At 52.1% G+C, this 24,243-nt stretch overlaps 2 protein-coding genes across 6 annotated transcripts in view; both read left to right on the top strand.

The window, feature by feature from the left end:
* The window catches only part of FXYD7 (FXYD domain containing ion transport regulator 7), a 3,691-nt gene extending 2,073 nt beyond the window's left edge, over nt 1-1,618 (top strand). The window contains exon 5 of the mRNA XM_049621203.1: nt 1,210-1,618. Coding sequence (XP_049477160.1) covers nt 1,210-1,232 — 23 coding nt within the window. The 3' untranslated portion in view covers nt 1,233-1,618. The remainder of the gene's footprint in view (nt 1-1,209) is intronic.
* Nucleotides 1,619-2,070: 452 nt separating this feature from the next.
* Nucleotides 2,071-20,602, top strand: FXYD5 (FXYD domain containing ion transport regulator 5). 5 transcript variants are annotated; one of them, XM_049621065.1, is made up of 9 exons: nt 2,071-2,179; nt 2,922-2,982; nt 11,920-12,000; nt 12,651-12,704; nt 14,113-14,214; nt 17,056-17,151; nt 18,199-18,228; nt 18,307-18,381; nt 20,276-20,602. In XM_049621065.1, exons 2-9 carry the CDS (start codon nt 2,922-2,924, stop codon nt 20,323-20,325), a joined length of 549 nt encoding a protein of 182 aa, XP_049477022.1. In that variant the 5' UTR covers nt 2,071-2,179; the 3' UTR covers nt 20,326-20,602. The 5 variants fall into 5 exon arrangements, with proteins under 5 accessions (XP_049477022.1, XP_049477023.1, XP_049477024.1 ...); XM_049621068.1 differs by lacking the exon at nt 2,071-2,179 and adding an exon at nt 2,715-2,806; XM_049621066.1 differs by lacking the exon at nt 12,651-12,704.
* Nucleotides 20,603-24,243: the final 3,641 nt, after the last annotated feature.

Raw genomic sequence — 24,243 nt, 5'->3', positions numbered from 1 at the left:
GGCAGTGGAGGGGGTAGTGGTGTGGAGGGAGTGGCAGTGTGGGGGGGTGAGGGGTGTGGAGGGATGAAGGGGTGAGGGGTGTGGAGGGGGTGGGAGACATGGGAGTGTGAGGGGGTGTGGAGTGGGGTGGGAATGGGAAGGGGTCAGGGGTGGGGAGGGGGTGGGGGTGTGGAGGGGTGAGGTATGTGGAGGGGTGAAGGGGTGAGGGGTGTGTAGGGGTTGGGGATGTGGAGAGGGTAGGGGTACGATGGGGTGTGAAGAGGTGAAGGGGGGGGAGGGGGGGCGGGAGGGTGGAGGGGGTATGTGAAGGGGTGAGGACTGGGGGGGGGGGGGGGGGTGAGGGGGGGAGGGGGGGGGGGGTGTGGGGGTGTGGAGAGGGTGTGGAAGATGGACAGAGATAAAGATGCAGGGGGGAATAAACCTTAGATGCAAGATTGTGACTCCTTGGGGGTGTTAATTGAATTATGTAAAAATATCTTGACCTGCTTTTAGTGGAACTGCGTCCTTTTCAGGGACGTCTAAAAACCAGAAGGGAACCTCTCTGCCTCTCATAAAGGTCTTATAACTAAAAAGTGGGCCTGGGGGTACTCAGTGCTTGGGGGGATTTGGTGTGGAATTTCATGTGTTTTGTTTCATATTCTCTTCACGAGATTTAAAAACCCTAACGGGGCACTTTGTGGATAACTGGGGTGGGGGGGAGTGGGGGCAAGGTCTCGGAATGTGCACGGAACTGTGACCCACTACAGCTGAGCGATGGTCCCAAGTGGGTGGGAAACGGGGAATTCTGACTGCGTCCAAATGTTGGGTAGATGGGGGGTGGGAATGGGATGGCGTGTAAGAGGAGGTTGGGGACATAGGAAGGGGAGAGAGACTCTTTCTGGCAGGGGGACATCCCAGAAAGGCCCAAGCTGGGCCAGGGATCTCCAGCCTCATCACAAGTGTGTTCCCCTCCATGACAGTGTCCTGTGGGGGCGGACAAAAGCCACACAAGTGTCCCTAAATGGAGCAGGGCTTGGTAGGCAAGACAGCTCCTCAGTGGCTAGCTCGAGGGTGACAGTCCCTGGGGGTCTGGCTTTCAGGAGACGACAGGGCGGGGGGGGGGGGTGCCCACTGGCTGTGGGAGGGGGCGGGGTGCACCTCTCTGGTCGCTGACCGCAGTTCTCTGACCCTCTCTCGGTCTCTCTCTCTCCTCCCGACCCCGGTCCCCAGCCCCTGGAGGTGGCGGTGTGTAAAACCAGCCCTGGGCACCTCCACTGCTGTCCCTGCCTGAGTGCGGAAGCCTGAGGACCGGGTGGAGGCGGTGGGGACCCCAGCCTTGCGCCGGGGAGCGCTCCCCCGAATGAGCCGCCCCACCCACCAGAGGCTGGAGCCGCTGCACCCCGCTGCCCCTCCCCAGGTCTTGGCAATGACGATCCCCCAAAGAGCCCGTCTGCATCCCAGATCCAGGGACTCAGGCCTCCAGCTCCTGGGGTCCGGGAGTCCAGCCGCAGCCCCCCAGAATCCCCATGTACTGCTCCCCTGCACCTCCTTGTCTCCGCTCCGAAGATCCGATCCGTTTCCCTGCACCCTCGGTGTCTATGTCTTGAGCTTAATAAATGTGCATTTGGTTTTTTCCCCCGTTCTGTCTGTGAGTTCTCATCTGTGGGGACAAAATGGGGGAGAGGGCAAAATTGAACGTGGGGGAGCTCTCTCCCATCCCCAGACTTCCCCCCTTCTTCTCTCTCTCCTCCCCCAGAGCCCCAGTGGCCTACCCCCTCTCCGAGCCCCCAGAGCTTCCCCTGCCCTGCTCGACGCCCCCTCCCCGGTTGCTCTTTACCGTCTCTCCCACCCCAGACCCAGGAGTAGACACCCCGCCCCCGCTCCCCTTCCTCCCCAAAGGAGCCCCACCCACCGAGACCTGCCTGCGCTCTCCCGCTCTCCCTCCACCCTCCCTCCCACCCCCGCAGCGGGTGGGTGGAGGCCGCTGCCCGGCCTCTCCCCCCTGCCCCCCATCGCCCTCCGCGACTCCCCCTCCTGCTCCCACCGCGGGCTCTGAAGCCAGGAAACCCGAGAGGAAATGACTGAGCCCGTCTTGGTCCCCGCCCGCCAGCTCTCCCCTGGCCACACCCTCCGCCGGGACGCCGCCACCGCCGCTGCCCTCTGTCCACGAGGCTGCCGGCTTGGGACCCCCAGCACTGACGTAAGTCTCTCCTGCGATCAGCCTGCGCCTGCCTCCCCTCTGCCCAGGGGCCGGGCTCAGGTGCCTGGAGGGCTGATCTTTCCCCCTCCCCGCCTCTCTGCCCCCGACTCCTGCTCACGTCTCTGCGCCTGCTCTTCGGCACCACGGCGGGCTCCCGCCGGCCCCTCTTCCTCCTGCCTCAGTCTCCCCAGCTCTCCGCCATCCCTCTCGGACCAGTTCTCGAAGTGCCCAGCATCCTGCTCCATTGTCCCCTCACGAGGCCCCTCACACCAGCTCACTTTTTCCTCTGAGATCGGGAGCACATTACTCATTCTTCCTCTTTCCCCTCCTTGCTGACTCCTCGGCTCTGGGGACAGCCCAGAGGGAGGCACCAGGCCCCCTGCTCTACCCCTGCACCCTGTAGGGTCAGTCTCGGTGGAGTGAGTTCTCGGCCCCAAGGGTGTCCCTGTGCAGCGACTGCTACTGGAAGTCCAGATGGGTCTGATGCTTCTTGTTTCCTTTGGGGATCTGCATATGGAAGAAGGGGGTGGTTGCCGGGTCCCCCACTTCTAAAACCCTCCCCCTGTCCTGGAAGACCAGCTGTCAGCCTTGGCAGGGGGTCCTTGAAGCCACAGGTGCTCGCTCAGGGTAAGGAGGGGGCTGCAGGACCTGAGGGGCAGGCGGGGAGGGGGTGGGGGGTGGCGCTGCCCTGGGCCTGCCTCCCTGACATCATGACTGACCCCGGCTCCCGCTCACCCAATAGATGTCGCCCTCTGGTTGCCTGTGTCTCCTCACCATCGTTGGCCTGCTTCTCCCCACCAGAGGTAAGGTTCACCGTCCTGCTGAGCCAGCACCAGGAAGGGGGGGGGGGTGTCTTGATGAGGGGGCCAGGGTTACGCTGTCTGGACACTTCACACCTAGGTGGCCGCTTCCAACGAGTCTGGCCAGAGCCTGTCCTGCTGGGCACTTCCCATCTCACCTCCCAGAAGAACTCACTGAGTTTGATTTGGCAGGGAGGTTGGTGTTAGTTTTCTTGTCAGTGGCCAGGAACCCTAGGGTCCCAGCAAATCAGCTCCCTGGATACCCCCGTGATACACAGTGAGGCCAAGGCGGGGAGCTGGGGTGGGTCCAAGAGCTAGAGAAATGTCACCCTTACCTGGGAAGTGTTTCCTGAAAGCGGTACCCACGGTGAGCCTTGGCAGGTGCTTTCTACACGGCAGGTGCTGCATGTGTGAGCTCGGGTAACTTCGGCTCTACTCTGTTACACGGTCTGCCGTGCCCATTTTACGGATGAGGAAACTGAGGCTCAGGCGAGGGAAGTGCCCTGTGCCAGAGGCTAGTGAGTGGAGAGCCTGGGATACGGCCGTCATTCTCGCTCCCAGCACCCAGGGCATGCCCTCCACGGAAGCTGCCCCATTTCTTTTTGATAAAATGGTTTTCATTTTTTCTTTCAGCCTCTCACCAGGTATTCAATGAGCAGCTACTATGTGCCAGATCTTATCCTAGGCACTGGGGAAGCGGCAACACATGAAACAGAAGTTCACGTTCTAGTTGAGACACAGGCAATAAACAATCCATCAGTAAATGATATAGCACGCTAGAAGGTTGTAGGGGCTACGGAGAAACACAGAACAGGGTAATGAGGATTCTTGAGACAGGGTGGCCAGGGAAGACCTCATCAGAAGGTGACATTTGGGCAGACACTCAAAGGAGATGAGGGAGTGAGCCAAGCAGACACCTGGGGTATGAGTGCTGTCTAGTGGGTGTGAGGAACAGCAGGCAGGCCAGGAAGCAGGGTTGGGGTGGACGAGGGCAGGCTGGGAAGAGGAGAGGTCAGAGCGGGGACAGGAGACCACATGGAGTGGGGAAGGGAAGGGCCCCATGAGTACCTTGGCTTTCACTAGAAGAAAAGAGGGCGCTCTGTGCCAGCAGGGCCTTGACCTGACTCAGGGATTCACAGGGCCCCTCTGGCTGCGAGTGGGGAGCAGATTGCAGGGGGTGGGGATGAGGGCAGAGAGCCCAGGGCAGAGTGGCTCCGGTGTCCAGGCAGGAGAGGACGGAGGCTGGGCCAGGGCAGGGCAGTGGCTGTCTCCAGCGATGGCTGCCTATCAGGGAGTGGGGGAGACCCTGTCCTCGGCCATGTCATTTCACCCTCTCCAGCCCTGAGAAGTAGATTTGTTACAGGATTTCGCTTTTAACCTCAATACCGGGGTTCGTTGTCTCGAACCACTTCGAAGAATGAAAAAAGGTGGACGTAGAATAAAATGAGCAGCAGGCGAAAGTTTAGTAGAGTTGTGTGCAAGCTCTCTTCGCAGAGAGGAGACATTCGAAAGTGAATGCCCGGGACTGTAGGCAAGGGGCTTCGTTTTGTAGGCTTCTGGTTGCCCCCCCCCCCCCCCCCCCGATCCCTTCTCCCTTGTTTCCTCTCAGGTCCTACCCTCATTGGCTTATTGACTCTAGGTGCTGGGCTGTCCATTCCTGATTGGCTCGATTCCCTTGTGTGGGGAGTCAGACTGTGGTCCTACTGTCCCTTGTATAACATAAGTTTTATGTTTTACTTATTTTAGTTAGGTATTTTGATTGTCAGATTCCTGAGGGGACCTTGAGGGGAGTAAGTGGTGTCTGTCACATTCTTTTTTTTTTTTTTAAGTCTATTTATTTATTTTGAGAGAGAGTGTGTGTGTGTGAGCAGGGTAGGGGCACAGAGAAAGGGAGAGAGAGAGAGAGAGAGAGAGAGAGAGAATCCCAAGCAGGCTCCAAGCTGTCAGCTCAAAGCCTGACTCGGGGGTCACGAGGGGCTCAAACTCATGACCTGTGAGATTAAATCATGACCCTGAGGCGAAATCAAGAGTCGGATGCTTGACTGAGCCACCCAGGTGCCCCAAGGTCTGTTACATTCTTAAGAGGAACTTTACGCGCCCGTGGGGGTTCGCTGTGGTCAGATGCTCCCGGCATTGTTCCAAAATATGTGTTTTTCTCCACCCAGGGGCCTCACGTCCTAATCTCTCCCTTTCTGCCTATTTGACCCTATCTTTCCTATCATAGTCCGCGCTCTGAACACGTGCCTTCTAACTACCGTTAGGAACTGGACGTTGGCTGACGCTTCTTAACTGCTTCCTGCTGAAGGGGGGCGATGATAGGGGAACGGCAGTTAGGGCAGGTTTAGAGGTCAATCCAGAGGGCCGATATAATGGGAGGGTGTTTGGAACATCTGGGCCAGCAGAATTTTCTCGGACGTCTTATTTTTCTGGCCTATGCGACGGCATCTCGAAATGACATACACAAAGAATGTTAGACCAACAAGCGTCAATATTCCAAATGCAATGGCTCCTACAGGAAAAGACGCGTGGTAGCCATCCCCAAGAATCCCTGACATGTTTGGTCCTTTTTTTTTTTTTTAAACTCAGTGTAACTATAGCCTTTTCTCCCTCTTCCGTATTTATTTGGATCTTGTGATATTGTAGGTTAGAATAATTAAGCACCTGAACTGGTGCTTGGTTCTTGATCCTCAAGCCTTCCTCTGGCCATCCGGCTTCCATAGGAACAACCCCATGAGGTGTATTTAATTTTACCTCAAGGAAAGATTGATCTTCAATACCCAGATTGCTAGGAGTTTAGGCAATTGTTTATCCGTCCTGGAGCGAGGAGGGCTCTCGTCCCTAATTTAGTTATAATGGCCCTTCCTAGCAAGGGACTAGGGCTCTTTGGCATTATCAAAAAAGAATGTGAAAAATTCAAGTCTCCCCATAATGCACCCGGTGGCTGAGAGAAAAATTTAGTCATAAGTTTTCTGGAGACGCCTCTAGTTGCTACGCTGCGTTTGGCTGATTGGCCAGGAGTGGAAAGGAGGACAGAAAAGGTGGCTCCGGTGTCAGGAAGGAAATCGACCAGTTTTCCTTCTATATCTGGAGTTACCCGAGGCTCTGGGTTTCCGATAGGTAGTTGGTTTGGGGGAGCCACCGTGAAGAGCCCTGGACCCCAGCAGTCCCTTTCAGGGACACTGGTCATCTGAACCCTTGCAGATAGAGGTCCCCGAGGGCACTCTGTTTTCCCAGTGACTGTTTCCACACAAGGGGTATGGCTTATGGGGTTTGAACTTTGGTTGTCCCCTCTGAGGACATTCTCGTAAATGGCACTTGGTACCAGAACCTCAGGAGGTCCGGTCTGACATAGTACATAAGGCCACAACTAAGGCCTCAGCTTTTTTTCCCTAAGCCTCCTTTCCTGTTCTTTATTTTACTCTTGATCTTGGTTGTAATATACCCAATTGGCAGCTCATAAGAGTCCTTCAGGGTCCCTTCTGGGAAAACAGCCAATTTTTGCAGCCTTCTCTGAATATCTGGAGCTGATGGAGTGACAAATTTGTCCTCTAGAATTGTGTCAGCCTCAGGGGTGTTAGGGAAGATAACCGCATATTTAACGAGAGCCTCCCTTCACCTTTCCAGGAAGACCACTGAGTTTTCATCCTGTGTCTGTAAGCGAGTGGCTAATTCGGTGTCATTTCAAGATTTAACCTTAGACCTCCTTAATTTCTCCAAAACACAAGCTTGGAAGTGGTGGCAATACCATTCCTCAATGGGATGGTCATAGTCCCAAGTAGGATCTTGGGATTGGGGCTGCCTGGGCCCCAGTAGGGAACTGGGAGCTCCCTATAGGACCTCCAGTCCCATGATAATTAATGAGTTGCTCGTCCCCATATCTTTCAGCCGCTCCCAGAACCCCACGCTTCTCTGTTTCATTGAGAGTCTGATTCCACAGAAGCATTATATCTTTTTAGGTCGATTCAAAAACATAGTGTAATTCTCTCTGAAAAGCCTCTGTATACTTATCCGGATCATCAAAATTTACCTAGATCTTTTATCTGTCTTAAATCTTGTAACGTAAAATCTTGCAATCTTATCGTAGCGGTGCCTCCTTGCATCCGTTTCCCCCCCCCCCCCCCCCCCCGCCCCAGGCCCGGGCCCTCTAGTTTCCGTGAGGGGAAACACACCTGTTACGTTGCAGGGAGGGCCTGGGTAAGGTGGGCAGAGGGGAGCAGAAGTGCACGTTTTTTCAGTCTGGATGTACAGATGGGGGACCCGAGGAGGAGGAGGTTGAGGGGGAAGACTTCCCTTCCTCCTTCCCTAGGTCCCCTTTGGGTACAGGCAAGGGACCCTTAGTTTTCTCCCTCCTTAGTTGTGAACCCTTGGAAAGGGTTGCCAGTAGGCCAGGATCGACCTTACATTGCTGACATCTATCTCAATTTTCTCTGAAGGCCCTAGAACACTGGACATGGGGGGCGTCTCCCCATCTCCCCTCACGTTTGGGAACAAGTCCAATTGTAGGATAGTGTTCTAATTGTTACTTGTCTCTGGTGGCCAGGTTTCCTCCTCCAATTTGTATTGGGACCCAGCCTTGGTGCAAAAGAAAATGAGTCGCTTTTCTTTAGGGTTTGTGGGTCAAAATCATCCCAATTTTTTAGAATACGTCCCGAAGGAGAGTACTGGCCTCGGTTGGGGAATTGCCCATCTATAGGAAAAAGAAGAAAAGGCGTCCCTTACCTCAGTTTCCTATAGCTGGCCAGGAGAAACCTCATCTGGCCCCGCAGATTGGCTGGCTATGCGACTGGCAGCCGAAAGCCCTGTCAGTCTTGCGAGGTGCTGGGAATAGTCGCTATTACCCAGGCTTGACTCTACCCCCCAGAGCTGACCTTGTCTTCCCGATTTCTCCGACCCGTCCGTTTCCTGCCTGTGGGACTTTGGGGGATACCGACTGTGACCAAGCAAGACTCCCCTGGTTGTAGAAGGATGTACTAATTTTATCTTGGCCCAATAGTAATTTACATATTGATCATAATAAAATTGTTCCTCTTAACAAATATATTTCAGAAGGCTGGCGAAAGCCATTTCTCGTAAGGATAAAATTGGCTGTTGAGGGGGGCTAAAAGGGCCAAAGTTGAGGTCTATTCGCCTGTTTTTTTCCAGCAGTGCCCACATAAATATGTTCCAGCCATGTGGGTGTCCACCTTAAAGTTTCTAGATTGGTACAAGTCGGCATACACTGGGCTAAGTGTAGCAAAATGGCTCCCATGTATCCGGGTAAAAGCCCTTTATAGGGGCGCCTGGGTGGCTCAGGTGGTTGAGCATCCGACTTTGGCTCAGGCCGTGATCTCAGTTCATGAGTTTGAGTCCCACATCAGACTCGCTGCTGTCAGAGCACAGCCTGCTTTGGATCCTCTGTCTCCCCCTCTCTCTGTCCCTGCCCTGCTCCTGCTATCCCTCTCAAGAATAAAAAATAAACATTAAAAAAAAAGCCCTTCATTTATCACAGTCCTCCATCCATCGTATGGCACAGGCACCCATTCCTCCACCTTTTGCAGAAACAACACAAACGTGGAGCATTTGGAGGCCAGCAGTGAGGACATCACCATCATCTCCCCAGCCTTCAGATCAAAGGAAGGGCAATTTTTTAATCAGAGCTCGAGCAAAACAACTCAAAAGGGCATGCTGTCCTGCCATTTTGGTTAAAATCATAGTTCTTTCCATCTTTTTGGACAGACAAAAGAGAAAAAAAAAACTTTGGTGACATTTTTTTCCTTTACAAACCTTCTATAACTTTTAGATTTTGTCCCAAGCCATTTCTCTCCAAACAACCAGCCTCATTTAGGACAATATTACTTTTTTTTTTTTAAACCTTCAACGAAAAGGTACGTATTTCCATTTCTTATATCTTTCTTACACATTTCATACTTTTTTAAATGTCCAAATGAATTTAATCCAGTTTAGTACCCAAGCAAAACTTTAAAGTTTCAAGTTATTGAAGACCCTGAAAGCTATCTTAGCAATTACCCATGAACACTTTGAGACAGACAAAATTAACCATCGTTTGAAGTCACCCTTTTGCTGATGAACTGTAACAGAGATAGCATGTGATTACTCGGCCTTCAGTAAACCAGAAAAAGTTTCATGTATTTAATGCTCATAACTCTAAAGACCTGTCTACCTTAATTAAACCAACAAACTTACGTTAGTTTACATACCGAATTATGTTCCATCTGTATCCATTTAAAAGTCAATCAATTTGTTCTCCATTGTCAATTTTTACCTGGGGCACCAGTGAGGGAATCTGAAGTGGGCGGTGTAAGTCTAAGGGGGTGTTTTTTGTTCCTTGACAGTGAGGGGAGGAGGAGGAACCCGTGGTGCTGGAGGCCCCTGAAAGGCAGAGGAACCAGTTAGGCAGGCTGCACCCAAACTGGTGCAGAGACAAGAGGAACGAGGGGAAGGCAGAAGAGGTGAGGTGTCACCAAGAAGCCTAGAGACAAATAAAAGCCCGGAAGGCAGAGAAACAGGTCTCCTGGTTCTAAAGCCTGTCAGCTTGGACAGATGAGCAGATGCAGATTTTTTTTTTCCCACCAAAAACTGGAAATGGAGAGTCCGTGTCAAGCCAGAGAAGTCAGGAAACTTCTCTGAAACAGAAGGGTGTTCGGCAGCTGCTTGGGAATATTCCTTAAAGCCCCTGTCCTGACGTAGACTGACCAGAGACAGTTGGCTCTAATTATCATCTGTACCTTGTGGGAGCCGGCCAAATGTCTTCTCTCCATCCCCCTGTGGGCATCAGGGACAGGAGGAGGGTGGTGAGCCCAGAAGGGGTTGAAGTAAGTCCTGCTCTCTGCTCTGCAAGAGGCGTTTGAAAATGAAAGGTAAAAAATGGGGCCCTGGGAGGTGGTGAACCATGTCAGAGGGTCAGAAATGGAAGCAGGTACAGGGCCGCTTTCCGTTGTATTTGGGAAACCTGTGAGTAGGACCCTTGGAAGTCACCTGGATCCCTCCTACGAGGATATCAGAGAGATCAGTCCTGGGCTTTTCCACTCACTTCCCAAAGGAAAAGAGAGGCTGGCCAAGACAGAGGATAATTCCACCGGATACCCAAGTGGGCAGTCAGGGATCAGGTTCTGCTGATGGCCTTCGGGCCTCCACCAAAGAGTAGCCTTGGTCAGGACCCATCAATGGCTGTTTGGCCTCCCCTGAGTCCCACACATCCAGAGGTTCTTCTCGAAAGGAAGTTGGGAGTCCACCACACCAACATTCCCAACTACATTGGGAGATCAGATGGGAGGTGACCCAAGGAGCCTGTCACCCGAGACTTGAGGACGGCATACACACTGTTTGCTCTTAACTGGTGGGTGGGTACCAATTATTTAGTGTGAGGTTTTATTTAAGATAGAAAGAAAAGAGGGGATGCCAGCTGTTATTTACTTACGGTTGGAAGACGTTAACATCCTAGACAAGCCCCCAAAGAAATGTTACAGGATTTTTTTTTTTTAAACCTCAATACCCAGTGTTCATTGTTTAGCCACTTCAAAGAATGAAGAGGTGGACACAGAATAAAATGAGCAGCAGGCAAAAGTTTATTAGAGTGTAAGAATAGTATGGGGGCGCCTGGGTGGCTCAGTCGGTTGAGCGTCCGGCTTCAGCTCAGGTCATGATCTCGCGGTCCGTGAGTTCGAGCCCCACGTCGGGCTCTGTGCTGACCGCTCAGAGCCTGGAGCCTGCTTCGGATTCTGTGTCTCCCTCTCTCTCTGACCCTCCCCCGTTCATGCTCTGTCTCTCTCTGTCTCAAAAATAAATAAACGTTAAAAAAAATTAAAAAAAAAAAAGAATAGTATGAAATAAGGGTGCCTGGGTGGCTCAGTTGGGTAAGCGTCCGACCTCAGCTCAGGTCATGATCTCACAGTCCATGAGTTTGAGCCCTGCATCAGGCTCTGTGCTGACAGCTTAGAGCCTGGAGCCTGCTTCGGATTCTGTGTCTCCCTTTCTCTCTGCCCCTCCCCTGCTCACGTTCTGTCTCTCTCTGTGTCAAAAATAAAGACATTAAAAAAAAAGAATAGTATGAAATAGTATTACAGTAAGAATAGTATGAAAGGTCTCTTTGCAGAGAGGGGACATTCGAAAGTGAACGCCCATAACAAGAGGCGCGTGACAATAGGGACTTTGTTCTATATGATTTTGGTCACCCCTCTTCCCTCCCCCCTTGTTCCTTCTCAAGTCCTACCTTTATTGGCTTGATCACTCTAGGTTCTGGGTTGTCTTTTCCTGATTGGCTCAATTCCATTGTGTGAGGAGTCAGACTATGGTCCTACTGTCCCTTGTATAACAGAAGTTTTATGTTTTACTTATTTTAATTAGGAATTTTGATTGTCAAATTCCTGAGGGGACCCTGAGGGGGAGTAAGTGGTGTCTGTTATGTTCTTAAAAGGAACCCTATGCCCAAGGGAGTCAGACCCTCCCAGCATTGTTCCAAAATATGTGTTTTTCCCCACGCAGGGACCTCAGGTCCTAACCTTTCCCTCTCTGCCTATTTGACCCTATCTTTTCCCATCACAGAGTCAGTGATTATCCCCACTTCGCAGATGAGACAGATGAGGCTCAGAGAGGGGACTCCACCTGCTCCAGGTCACATGGCCAGGGAATTTGGGGGAGCAGAATTTGAGGCCGGGGCCCTGGCTGACTTTAGAATGGACCTGGGCTCACTAGGCTAAACTGCCTCTCCCACCCCACAAGGACGGGCAGGAAGAGGGGCTGGAGGAAGGGTGCTGGGCATCATCATTTTGTAAAGCACTTCCAGGACTATGGGTGGATACCTCCATTCAAGCATCTGTCTGCTGTTCCACCAGGATATTCTGAGTTACCGCCCACAGTTTCAGAAGGGAGGGGAAGGTGGGGTTTTGGTGAGAGAAGGAGGACCGGAGGCTCCTCTCTGACTTCTCGTCCTTGATCTCCCAGGACAGACATTGAAGGAGACCACATCCATTCCTTCAGCAGACACAACCATTGTGAGCATTCATGCCCTGACTCAAACCCCAGGTGAGGAAAGAGGCTTGGGTCTGTCAAGATCCTGTCACTGCAAATGACAGCAGCCACAAAAAGCTCAAGCTTGGGCCAATCGGGAATTTTGGGTTGTGCAACTGAAAAGCCCAGGGATAGACCGTCAGGCATGGCTCAGTCTAGGTGCTCAAATGATGCTATCAGGGACCTGCCTCCATCTCTTGGTTCTGTTTTTCCTGTGTTCACTTCATTCTCAGGTAGATTCTCCTTTTATGAGGCCAAGGTGGCCCCTGAGGCTTCCGTCTTACCTGCTAAGAAGCCAGAGGAAAGGGCATTCCCCTTTCCCCAATCCAGCAAATGTGGCATAGCTGGATTGTGGCATAGCACCAACCTGGTGCCAACCCCACTGAATGGAGTGGACCAAGAATCGGGGAAGGGTGGTTCATAAAGAAAGTTCCAGGGGCTCTTACCAGAGGTGGTGGATGCTAAATAGGGGAGTGTGCGTCTATGGGAGGGGAGGGCTGAGGCAGGGGAGGTACTGGCCTGGCAATTGGGCAGTCAGCAAGTGGCTGGGTTAATTAAGTCATCTCAACTATATCAAAGTTGAATAGTAGAGCAAATCCCTGTTCCTCCATCCATGAACCTTCTCCACATCTTCTCTCTCTTCTCTCCCTGTTTCCGGACTCCAGACACAGTCCACCCAGAGTCCCAGTCCACCCCTCAGACATCTCTGCAGGCTGGTGGTGAGTGGGGCATGCGGAGGGCGTGGGGGCGGAGGCCTGAGACAGACACTATTCCCTCTCTTCTTCCCACATTCTGACTCCTTTGTTACTCATTTCAGTCCTCCGGCTCTGAATCCTCTGGTTTACTTTGTGGTGGGGCAGACAGCCGCCCACATCCACTTCTGTGAAAGCACATCTTTTGCAGTTGTGAAAAATAATACGCATATAGAAAAGTACAAAACCCATAAGTGTACCACTTAACAAATTACTCTGAATTGAGCCCCTGTGTCACCACCACCCAGCTCAAGGACTAGAGCTTTGCAACCACCCCAGGAATGCCCCCATGCCCCAAGGCCATTCATTTCTTCCTTTAATCTCTTGGACTTTTTCTTTTTTTGAGTTTTCAAGTCCTTTTTGAACTTTGTCTTGGGAGTGTAACAGTTCAGAAAGTGCTCCCTAATTTTTCCCATTAATATTTAATGATATAGTAATACCCAAACCTGTTCTGCTTGGGAATAATAAAAATATTATAGTGAGATGAAATCCCTTGGCCCCTTCTCCGTTCTTGTTCTCTCCCCCATCTCTGAGAGGTCCCCACTGCTAGCACTGGAAGGGGAGTGGTCCCCAGTGATGCTGTGCCACATTTCTGCCCGCAGAAAATATCCTGGCCGGGAGATGTATTTGTGTGAGTGGATCATTTCCAAAACGATAGTCGTTCTGAAACTTGCTCCACCACCACCCCCCGCCCCCGGTCTCCCCACTGCCCCGTGCAGCAGTATGTTTGGAAGCTCCTCACACATTGCTATGTAAACACCAATCTTACTCTTTTGCGCTGTTGCATGGTACCCGGCTGGGTGCCTGTGTACGGTTAGTGAAGCCGTGCACATCTTGATGAACATCTTAGCCTTTGCTACACCCAGTGCCATGGTAAGCAACTTGGTCTGTTCCTCCTTAAGCAAATGCTTTTCTCCCCTATTATAATCTGCTCGTGGTTCTAAATATCTTCCCTGTGTTCTCTCATTCAGTCCTCACACAAACCTTCTGAGGTAGAACAAACGAACTTTACAGAATAAGGAAACAGAGGCTCGGAGTAACTCACTCAGGGCGTCACAAGTCAGTGACACAGCTCAGACCAGGGGCCCGGAACCTGGCTCTACGGCCTTGCTTTTACCCACCACACTATGGCGCAAAGGGCACGAACGCTGGAATTTGTTGGAAAAGCCACCTGGGGAACGGTTGCATGGATTTGCCCTGCCACCAGCGTGTGCCAGAGAGTCCCCCTGTCCCACCCACATGGTGACATTTGGAACGTGAACCGTCTTTGATTTCCTCCAGCCAGAGGAGGGAGGGGGCCCCTTGCCGTTTGATGGATGTGCATGTCCCTGATTCACGCGCTGTCCGCCTTCCCTCCTTGCTCTGATCTGAGTAGGAACAACGCAGGAGCAGACGGAGGAGACCCACACCCCACAGCCGACGAGAATGGATGTGCTCCCAGCCACAGATCCGAGGACCGGCCAGAGCAGCCCAGAAGGTAGGGCCTGGGACTAGAAGGGCAACGTACAAATTTTGTTTAATTCTTTATCTGGGTCAGTAGCTCCCCAAGTACATTGCTCGGAGCACCCGTTTGGGGAATTGTTAATACATTTTCAAAAAATCTGTTTTGATTTGCGGTCAAAGGTGTTTGGGAAACTCCTGAGTTAAAGTTAAACACATTTCTTTGTGGCGGGACTTGTTGGAGTCTTAGTAATGCGTATTTGCAGCAGGCATCCTCTACAGGAGCATCTAGTATGCAGTGTTTTTCCAAACCTGATATGATAGATTTGGAACTTTCTTTTGTTCAGGTTCCTTTACAGAGCTGGTGCTCGGCAATGTGGATGTGGGTGTTTCCTTTGTGTACCTCTTCATGTTAGAGCAGGAGGTTTTCAGCTGCAAAATACTGTAAACGCAACTAAAAGTAAAATAGATTTATTGGCTACATATGTTCTGTAAAGTCCAGAGACATCGATTTCAGGAAGAGCTGGATCGACATGCTCAGGCACGGTCATCAGACTGGCTCTCTCTCTCTCTCTCTCAGCCCTGCTGTCTACATTCTCAAGTTCTCGGGGGTTTTTCCTCTCTTGGTGGCAAAGATGGTCCCATAGTTGTATTTATGTCACAAACCCAGCAAATAGAGCGGATCTTTTTCTCATCTCTAGCCCAAGGAATAAAATCTACTCTCATTGGCCCATTTGGCGTCACATGTCCATATCTGACCAATGGAAGCCTGGGAAATGGATTGCTCTGCGTGGTTAGGACTGAGTCTTTGTGCCCGTTCTGGGGGTGGAGAACAGGGTCAGCCCTGCCTGAACTGCATAGACCAAGAGTCAAGGAAAAGGTAGTTCCCCTCAGGACCGGTGAGTAGTTAACATTTCAGAGGCGTGGGAAAAGAGGTTGAACCAAGGTGAAGGCAGCAGGTGGCCTCCAATGCCTGTCTGACTCATATTTGAGGATCCGCCTCTACTGGCAAGTATTGTAGCTTAGGCCGTTCCCAGGCTGAGATGCATGCACAGTTGCGCAGACTGGGCACTGAACAAGAGCATCGCCTCTAAGGCTATGTCATCCCCCTTTGGGATTTTTATAATTGTTATAGTTTTCCAGTGATGGCAGTAAAGCATTTAATTCTGACAGAGCCTATTAAAATGTTACAACAGATGGAAGTAAAGTGTGTTGGAGAAGAGAACTTTTCTATTTTCCACAAAAGTGGAGGTGGGGGTGGGTAGTGACGGTGTCCACGCTTCCCGATGGTAAAAAACATTCTCACATCTCTGGATTCATTTGCTGTGAATCCTCGTTGACCTGAGTTACTCTGTGTCATTCTGTGTTCCTGATTATCCGTGACCGAAATTCCACTGGGCTGAGGGGGTCACGGGGCCAGATGGTAAAAGGCACCGCTGAGCCTCAGGGTCCCCGGGGTCTGAGCACGAAAGCCCCCGGCACCTCTCTCCCTGCCCCATTTTTGTTTCTCTTGTGCCGAATTTTGTCTTCTGCCCCGTGAGGAAATGACCCCTGCCATCTGCAAGTTCGGAGCTCCCAAATTTCACCTCGCCGTCACTCTGAATGCCTCCTGGGAATGTGGAAGGTCCCAGGGGAGGATGAGACTGGGTCACCTGCTCCCTCTTGTGGCCTGTGTCACAATAGACCCAGAGGGACTGGGGCAGGGGGCGCAGTCCCCCCAAGGAAAAGGGAAGCTGTCCTCAGAAGGGAGGCATGCAGCCACGTCCACGGTAACAGCCACAGCCAAGGCTTGCTGGGAGCTCGCTCGGTGCCGGGCACAGTGCTAGGCTTCCCTGGATTCACTCATGCACTGCTCGCGAGCACCCGACGGGGTAGGAACTGTCAAAACCCCATTCTACAGGAAGGCAACCGAGGCCCAAGGGGCTCCTCTGCCGGCCTGGGCCGCACAGCCCAAAGTGGCAGAACGGCAACTGGAGCCCGGCTCTCTAGCAGCAGGGGCCACTGAGGCTCTTTCACACTTCCTGTGTCTCAGCACGCCTGTCCCTGCTGCCGGCCTTGCTCGAACCTTCCTCTGGGCAAGGCTTTCCCCAACATCTCGTAATTCTTGGCTTTCAGGTCATGCATAAGAAGTGAGGCTCTGAGATCGGTCTGGAAGCTCGGGCTTCGTGAGGCAGCTTTTCGGCCTTCAGTATGTTGGCCTCATCCTGGGGCATCAGACAGGGCTGACCGCTTCACCGGGGACACTTCTCAGTGCCAGAAGGGCAGATGTTTTCTTTGTGGCATTTGCTTTTTGTTCAGTATCCTTTTTTTTAAGTGTTTTATTTTTTTGAGAGAGAGAGAGAGAGAGAGAGCACGCACACGCAAGCGGGGGAGGGGCAGAGAGAAAGGGAGAGAGAGAATCCCAAGCAGGCTCTGCACTGTCAGCACAGAGCCCGAAGCGGGGCTCGATCTCACGAAATGACCTGAGCCGACATTGAGAGTCAGAGGCTTACCCAACTGAGCCACCCAGGCGCCCTGGCTTTAAAGAGAGGAGGCCTCTGGTATCTCTGGTCTGGGAGCAGAGGTGACCTCCACAGTGTTTTCTACAAGTATGTCCAAGCTCTGCTTCTCCTGGTGCTGGGCCTGAGTCCTGGAGGTCCCCCGGCCTGGCTCAGATGTTATCCTTTGCTTCCTGGATTATGAGGCAGCCCGGGAGGTCCCAGGAGAGGAGCCAGGGGTGCAGGCTCATTCAATATTTCCACGCCTGCCATTCCTTGCCGTCCCCGGGGTAGGAGTGAGGGGCCGCTGTGCCCGCCCACTGAAGGTGGAGACATGGGGGAGGGTGTCAGCCACGTCCCTCATTTCCTCCCGCTCACTTCTGTCCTCTGCCACCTTCTAGCCACTCCCTCTGCCGCTCCCACTAAAGGCACCACGCTCTCCAAGAGGCGATCTCCAGGCAAAGACGTCAGGCCGGATGCTGCCCTCGGGCCGACGGGTCAGTAACTCCCTTCCCAGGCTGGAAACAGGCTATTTCCTATTCACTGTGTATTTCTAGCACCTGGACCCTTGCCCAGCATGAAATAGTCCTCAGTAAACATGTGTTGGGTGAACACATGAGTTCAAGGCTGGAAGAGGGTGGGTATAAGCAGGCATCCGATAGATGTCCCGACAGACGAATGAACGCGTAAATGAACGCAGCACGCAAATGACCCTAAAACACAGTGGCTTCAAATGACAACCGTTTGCCTAGCTCTCGGGTCTGCGATTTGGAACTTTGGTCTGGGCTCAGTTGAGTGGTTCTTCTGGTCTCAGCTGGACTTACTCACGCATCCGAGATCAGTTTGGGGGTCGCTCTGTTTCAGGGACACCTTGATTCCCCTTTGTGTGGTCTTCTCTTCCACTTCCGGCCCAGCCGGCCCCAAAGAGTGGATGGAAATGATATGACCACAGGTCACATAGAGTTCATTCATCCATTCGAAACATATGCATGAGCACCTACTGTCTTCTAGGTGCTAGAGATAGAGCGGTGAATAAGACGGACAAAAATCTCTTCCCTCATCGGGCAGACCTTCTAGTCGGGGAATAGAGACAATAAATACGAATTATAAGAATTGTGTATCAGGTGGCTTAAAGCTGCCATCAAGAGAAATAAAGTAGCATTAGGATTAGAGAGTGACTGGGGAGTAGTTTTCTGCAAAGGGCCAGGGAGACCTCCCTGAGAAGGAGCTGTGGGGGAGTCATGCAGATGTCGGGGGAAAGGCGTCCCAGACAGAGGCAGCGGCCAGTGCAAAGGCCCTGAGGTGAGAGGGACCTGGCATGGCCACCAACAGGGCGGCCGGTGGGGCTAGAGCATCTGGGTGAGCAGGAGGGTGAGAAGCTGAGGTAGAGAGGTGATGGGAGCCACATGTGTGCCATGTGAGGCTTTTGGTCTAAGTGTCCCAAGGCAGAGACCGAGTGTCACCCCTCCGCCGACTCTGCCACTCACGGCTTCACTCCACAAATGTTTGCCGAACTCTGACTTGCTCCACGTCTGTCCCCCCAGGCGCCAGTGAGGACAACCCCTTCTCCTACGGTAAGTTACCTGTGGGAGGATGTGGGAAGAGGGAGGGAGGAAGACCCCTCTTGCCATACTCCGTTTTTCTCTCTGCAGACGAGGACACTCTCCGGAAGCGGGGGCTGTTGGTCGCAGCCGTGCTGTTCATCACGGGCATTGTCATCCTCACCAGTGAGAATGGGGCGGGGTGGGGGGGGCACCGCGACTGGGAGAGAGGCGGCCTTGGCTTGCACTTTGACTGAGGGGTCAGTTCTTGAAGGCCCCCGAGCAGAGTTGTCTTATTTATTTATTTACTTACTTACTTATTTAATGTTTATTTTTGAGAGACAGAGAGTCAGAGCATGAGTGGAGGAGGGACAGAGAGAGGGGGAGACACAGAATCCAAAGCAGGGCTCCAGGCTCCGAGCTGTCAGCACAGAGCCCGACGCGGGGCTCAAACTCACAAACCGTGAGATCGTGACCTGAGCAGAAGTCGGACGCTCAACTGACTGAGCCATCCAGGTGCCCCCAGAAAAACTAATTCTTAAAGCAGTTTTTTAAATGCTGCAGATTAAATAAAACACGCGGGCCACCAGTTTGCAAGCTCTCGGTTAAGCCGTATAACCTCCACCAGGTTTTATCCCCTCACTTCCCCATCAGGAAATGCACACAGCCACATCTTTTCTCAGCTAAGGTGGGAGGCAGGAGGCTAAGAACAGTAAAAACAGTTGGCTACCACGTGCACGAACCGTACTGGACCCAGGGGTCGCACACAGGTGCCTCAGTCGAGACTGACTTTGAGCCGGGTCCTGTCCACACACACAGCCCCACCTCCACCGCCGTGGGACAAGTGAGGCTCAGAGAACTGGGGAGTTTGCTCAAGGTCACAGAGCACTAAAAATCAGGGAAGGACTAGACCCAGGTCTGTGTGAGGGCAGAGACTGAAAGTTAGCTCTGGGGCCATAAGTTGTTCCAATGACAATAATCTGTGGGCACCTGCTCTGTGCCCACCTGTGCCCTGGTCCCCGCCCTCGGGGAGCTCACATCCAGTGAGGGAATGACAATAAGCAGGTGAGTGCCCCGATGAGCAGAGTGGATATGAGAAAGGTCATCACCGTAAGGAAAACAGCAGAATGACAAGCCAAGAGGGACGGGGAGCGACACTTTATCTCTAAAGAGAGAACATCAGAAGAGATTCCCTGTCAATGAGAAAGACGATTTTAAAAAACAGTGGAAAGGGGCAGCAAGTGCAAAGCCCCAGACGCAGGAAGGAACTGAGCATGTCGCAATAACCACGGGAAGAAGCCAGGGTGGCTGGGGCTGTGTAAGCCCCGGGGGGTGGGGGGTGGGCAGAGAGAAGGAGGTGGTAAGAGCGACAGCCAGGAGACTTGTCTTCTGAAATCCCTCCCCATTCTCTTTGGTCCTGCCCCCTGCCCCCCCCCCCCCCCCCGCTGTCCCTTAAGCCCACCTGTCTCCTCCTACCTCAGGGCCTTTGCACTGGCCATGCCCTCTGCCTGGAACACCCTTCCTGGCTTCCCCCTCACCTCCTTCAGGTCTTTGCTCAAATGTCCCCTCCTCAGTGAAGCCCCTCTAGTCATCACCATGAAGATGCCCTCAGCCACCGGCCTCCCTGCCTCCTTCCCGGCTTTAGTTTTCTACTGAGCACGCATCACCATCTGACCTCACTGTCCACATACTTGACTTAGTCATTTTTCTCAGTCGGTCTCCCCTGCTGTTAAATCAGCTCTACCAGGGCAGGGATTTTATTCACTCCTGTTCCCTGGGGTGTTCCCAGGGCCTAGATCAGAGCCTGGCACATAGTAGGTACACAACAAATACTTGCCGAATGAATGCATAACACACAAACTAGGATGGGTTCTCAAAGGGGCCCTCTGTGTGGGGGAGGCTGCTCCCCCGGGGAGCCCTTGTGCTGGTTCCTCTCCCCTGTGCTCCTCATCACTGGCTCAGGGCTGCCTTGGGGCTTCTCCAGGGGCAGGGTTGATGGGCCTTGTCCTCCAGCGCCCGGAGCACATGCAATCATCAACTTTGTTCCAACTCATGACCGAACCCTTTCCTTCGCCCACAGGTGGCAAGTGTAGACGGTTACCCCAATTGTGCCGGAATTACAACAGGTGAGACCATCGGAAGGAGGGGCCGGCAACCGAATCGAGGGGCACCCCGAGACTGAGTCCCCACCGGCTCACCGTGCCCAGCCACCTCCCTCCCCTCGATGGGTCTACAGAATAATTGGTAGAGCCCAGCCCGAGAGGGAAGACCCGGATGGAGACAGAGCCGGGCTGATGCCCCAAGTCCCCTGCCCACCCTGAGGGCTGCCCGGCCCCCTGGGCACTGGCCCCCCTTCGCTCCGGTGTCCCACGCTGTTCAGACGAAAAGTAAAGCACTGTGGTCCTTGCCCGTGGTCTCTGATTATTCATGACCGGGGAGTGGAAGAAAGCGGCTGGGACTAGGGACGAGGTCCCCTGAGGAGTAAAGTGAGGGTGTCGCAGGCTCCAAAGCCAGGGCAGAGAATACGGTGAACGCAGGTGGGCTGGTGTGAGGCAGGGGGGACAGGAGGGTGGCCCACGGGGGATTCTGGCCGGTGAGAGCGTCAGCGGGGGATTCTGGCCACGGCACTTTGAGACCCCAGCCCCGGTCCACGTGCAGAGCCTGGTGGCCAATGCCAGCTCACCCCTAATGTTGGCAGGTAGTATTGGTAACCGGTTAAGCACCAAAGGAGGCCCTGGGCCCACAGCGGCCTACTTTTCTTCACACTCCAGATCCTTACATTGGTGGGAGGGGCCTCACACACGAGTGTGGACACCCCGGCCTGCACATCTAAACCCCGTACACACACCCCCACCAAAAATGACTGCCTCTGGGCTACCTCTTGGTGTAGGGGTATGCCCACCAAGAAGGTCATGCAGGCCGTGGAGAGGAGGGCTCCAAGCCGCTTGGATGGGGACTTCCGGGACCCAGGGCCCCAGTGCAGGGTCGAGAAGGGGCACACGCCCTGGTGGGCGCTTCCTGAAGGCCCTGGGGTTCTGTGCCCCTTGGTAGGGTTTCAACCGATCAGGCCAGAGCGGGGTCTCTGAAGCATGCGGCTCAGTAAGGGTCACTACCCCAGTTTAAGGGTCATAATGACAAAGTAAGAGATAAGGCCTTGTTCACAAGTGGTTACATAACAATATTTCACAAACTTCAGGTCACAGCCTATTCACGGGTTATGAAATCACTTTTGTGGGCTGTGAGTAGCATACAAAAAAAATAATAAAATCAAAAGAAATATCAGAGTGTATCATAAATAATATGACCCTATATAAACTCTTCTCAATGTTTGCCACATTTTCATCCCACCTGTATTATTATTATTCACTTTTTAAAGAGATCAACTCTATTTATTTTAAAAAATGTTTAATGTTTGTTTTTGAGAGAGAGAGAGAGACACAGAGTGTGAGTGGGGGAGAGGCAGAGAGAGAGGGAGACACAGAATCTGAAGCAGGTTCCAGGCTCTGAGCTGTCGGCACAGAGCCCGACGCAGGGTGCGAACCCACAAACTGCGAGATCATGACCTGAGCCGAAGTCAGACGTGCTTTACCAACTGAGCCACCCAGGCGCCCCTCTCTCTTTATTTTTTAAAGCTTATTTATTTATTTTGAGAGATAGCGAATGAACATGAGTGGGGGAGAGGCAGAGAGAGAGAGAGAGAGAATCCCAAGCAGGCTTCGAGCTGTTAGCACAGAGCCCCTCATGGGTCTCAATCCCACAAACTGTGAGATCATGACCTGAGCCAAAATTAAGAGTCAGAGGCTTAATCGATTGAGTCACCCTGGTGCCCCAAGATGACTCCCTTTTTAACTTAAATACATTTATTTCAAAAGGAACATTTATACATGGAAAATCAGTACTGCTTCATGTAAGTAGCCATAAAGATAAATCCATTGAAAACAAACATATGTTATATGTGATATAGGGTATATACACATATGTGATATATATTATGTATATGTATAGACATATGTATATATAATACATGTATATTACATATGTGATACATGTATATAGTATGTAATATATACATATGGGGGAGTCTAAAAGTATTTGTGATTGGCACCCGCCATCTGCTAATCAGATGCCTAACCAATCAGGAGGGAATATCATTCATACATATATTGTATATCACACACACGCATACATGTGCGTGGATACAATCTGTGACGTGTTGTGATGGAATACTACTCAGCAATGAACCGGAGAAGCTACTGGTGCACATGATGACGTAGATGAATCTCAAAAGCATTATCCTGGGTGCGAGGAACCAGGTACAAAAGAGCACAGACTGTATACTAATAGAAAGTTCTAGAATAAGCAAACCTAATTGATGGTGATATCGGTCAGAATAGTAGTTGCCTTTACTATTATCATGTTGCCTCTACTGTGGGGGTGGGACGTTGACTGAGAAGAAGCGTGAGGGAACTTTCTGGAGCGTTGAAGTGTTCCGCACCATGATGGCAGTTACACGAGTGTGTTTGTGTCATAGAGAGCAGCGTTAACTCTACTGCAGGCTTCAGGTTTGTGTACTTTGTGACGCGAAGGTTATACCACAGTCAAAACACAACAAAATAGGAGCACCTGGGTGGCTCAGTCGGTTAAGTGTCCAACTTCAGCTCAGGTCACGATCTCGCGGTCCGTGAGTTCGAGCCCCGCGTCAGGCTCTGGGCTGATGGCTCAGAGCCTGGAGCCTGCTTCCCATTCTGTGTCCCCCCCTCTCTCTGCCCCTCCCCTGTTCATGCTCTGTCTCTCTCTGTCTCAAAAATAAATAAATGTAAAAAAAAAAATTAAAAAAAAAAACACAACAAAATAGAACATAAAAAGGCAGTTATGTGTTGGGTGGTGACGACTTCCTGGATCGGAGACAAAGCAACAGGATGCTGAAAGGTGCCGTGGGTGGTGACCTCACAACTCACGTGGAGGGAGGAGTCCCCCCGGTGGGTTGGTTCAGTCACTGTAACATAATAGGAAATATGTATATTGGCTTTTGGTCCCAGTTCCTGCCACGGAGCTCCTAAAACCCTCGGAATTTCCTGGGTGATACGAGTCTCTTTTGTTCTAATGGGGCAAGGTGTGATAGGCCCCTAGATGGGTCTGGTCACCAGAAAGACCCAGTTATGATCAGAAGCTTGAAACTTCCAGTCTTACCCCATCCCCTGGAGGAGAGAGAGGGGCTGGACATTGAGTTAATGGGCAATCGCGCCTACATGATGAAGCTCCATAAAAATCCCAAAATTATGAGTCTCAACGAGCAACCTGGTTGGTGAACACGGCCGCGTGCTGGGGGGCTGGTGACGCCCACAGCTCCATGGAGGACAGAAGCTCCTGTACTCAGGATTCTTCAGACCTTGCCCCATGTCTCTCTTGACCTGGTTGTCCATCCACATCCTTTAATATATCCTTTGTTACCTAATAAACTGGTAAACGTGTTTCTCTGAGTTCTATGAGCCGTTCTAGCAAATAACCAAATCCAAGGCGAGAGAGTCACGGGAGCCTCCAATTCGTAGCCACGTTTGACGGCAGTTGTGGGGAACCTGGGACCTACTGGGAATTGGCCTCAGAAGTTGTGGGGGGGACAGTCTCGTGGGGAGAGAGCCCTTAACCTGTGAGGTCTGCGCTGGCTCTGGTTAGTGTCAGAATTGAATTGAGTTGTAGGCCACCTCGCTGATGTCACAGAGAATCGCTTGTTGTGGCGGTAGTGTGAGAGGACACAAGAAATGCACAGGAGCAAAGGCAAATTGTTCCTTATCGTCAGGTTCTTGGAATCATTTGCAAAGTCTTAGCCTAGAGCCCACTCCACTAGCCTTTCCAAAAAGGCTCCTCATTCCCCACATATATTCCCCACATCAAGCTAACCCATTTTTGCTTGAAACTGACGGTAACAATCTCAGAATCTGGGTAGTTCACGACAGCAAAGGTTTGTTTGCACCCACACCTCGTGTCTATCGTGGGTCGGCTGAGAGCCATGATGTGACCTCAGCTGGTGGAGAAGCCATCAGAAGTATT

Source organism: Panthera uncia (assembly GCF_023721935.1).
Source record: "Panthera uncia isolate 11264 chromosome E2 unlocalized genomic scaffold, Puncia_PCG_1.0 HiC_scaffold_19, whole genome shotgun sequence".
Taxonomy (NCBI): domain Eukaryota; kingdom Metazoa; phylum Chordata; class Mammalia; order Carnivora; family Felidae; genus Panthera; species Panthera uncia.
This window is presented reverse-complemented; position numbering and strand designations above follow the sequence as displayed.

Excerpts from the sequence above, each read along its gene's own strand:
- FXYD5 (XM_049621065.1), top strand. The coding sequence starts at position 2,922 with ATGTCGCCCTCTGGTTGCCTGTGTCTCCTCACCATCGTTGGCCTGCTT. Across the intron at positions 2,983-11,919 it reads CCTGCTTCTCCCCACCAGAG|GACAGACATTGAAGGAGACC; the intron begins GTAAGGTTCACC and ends TTGATCTCCCAG. Across the intron at positions 12,001-12,650 it reads TGCCCTGACTCAAACCCCAG|ACACAGTCCACCCAGAGTCC; the intron begins GTGAGGAAAGAG and ends TCCGGACTCCAG.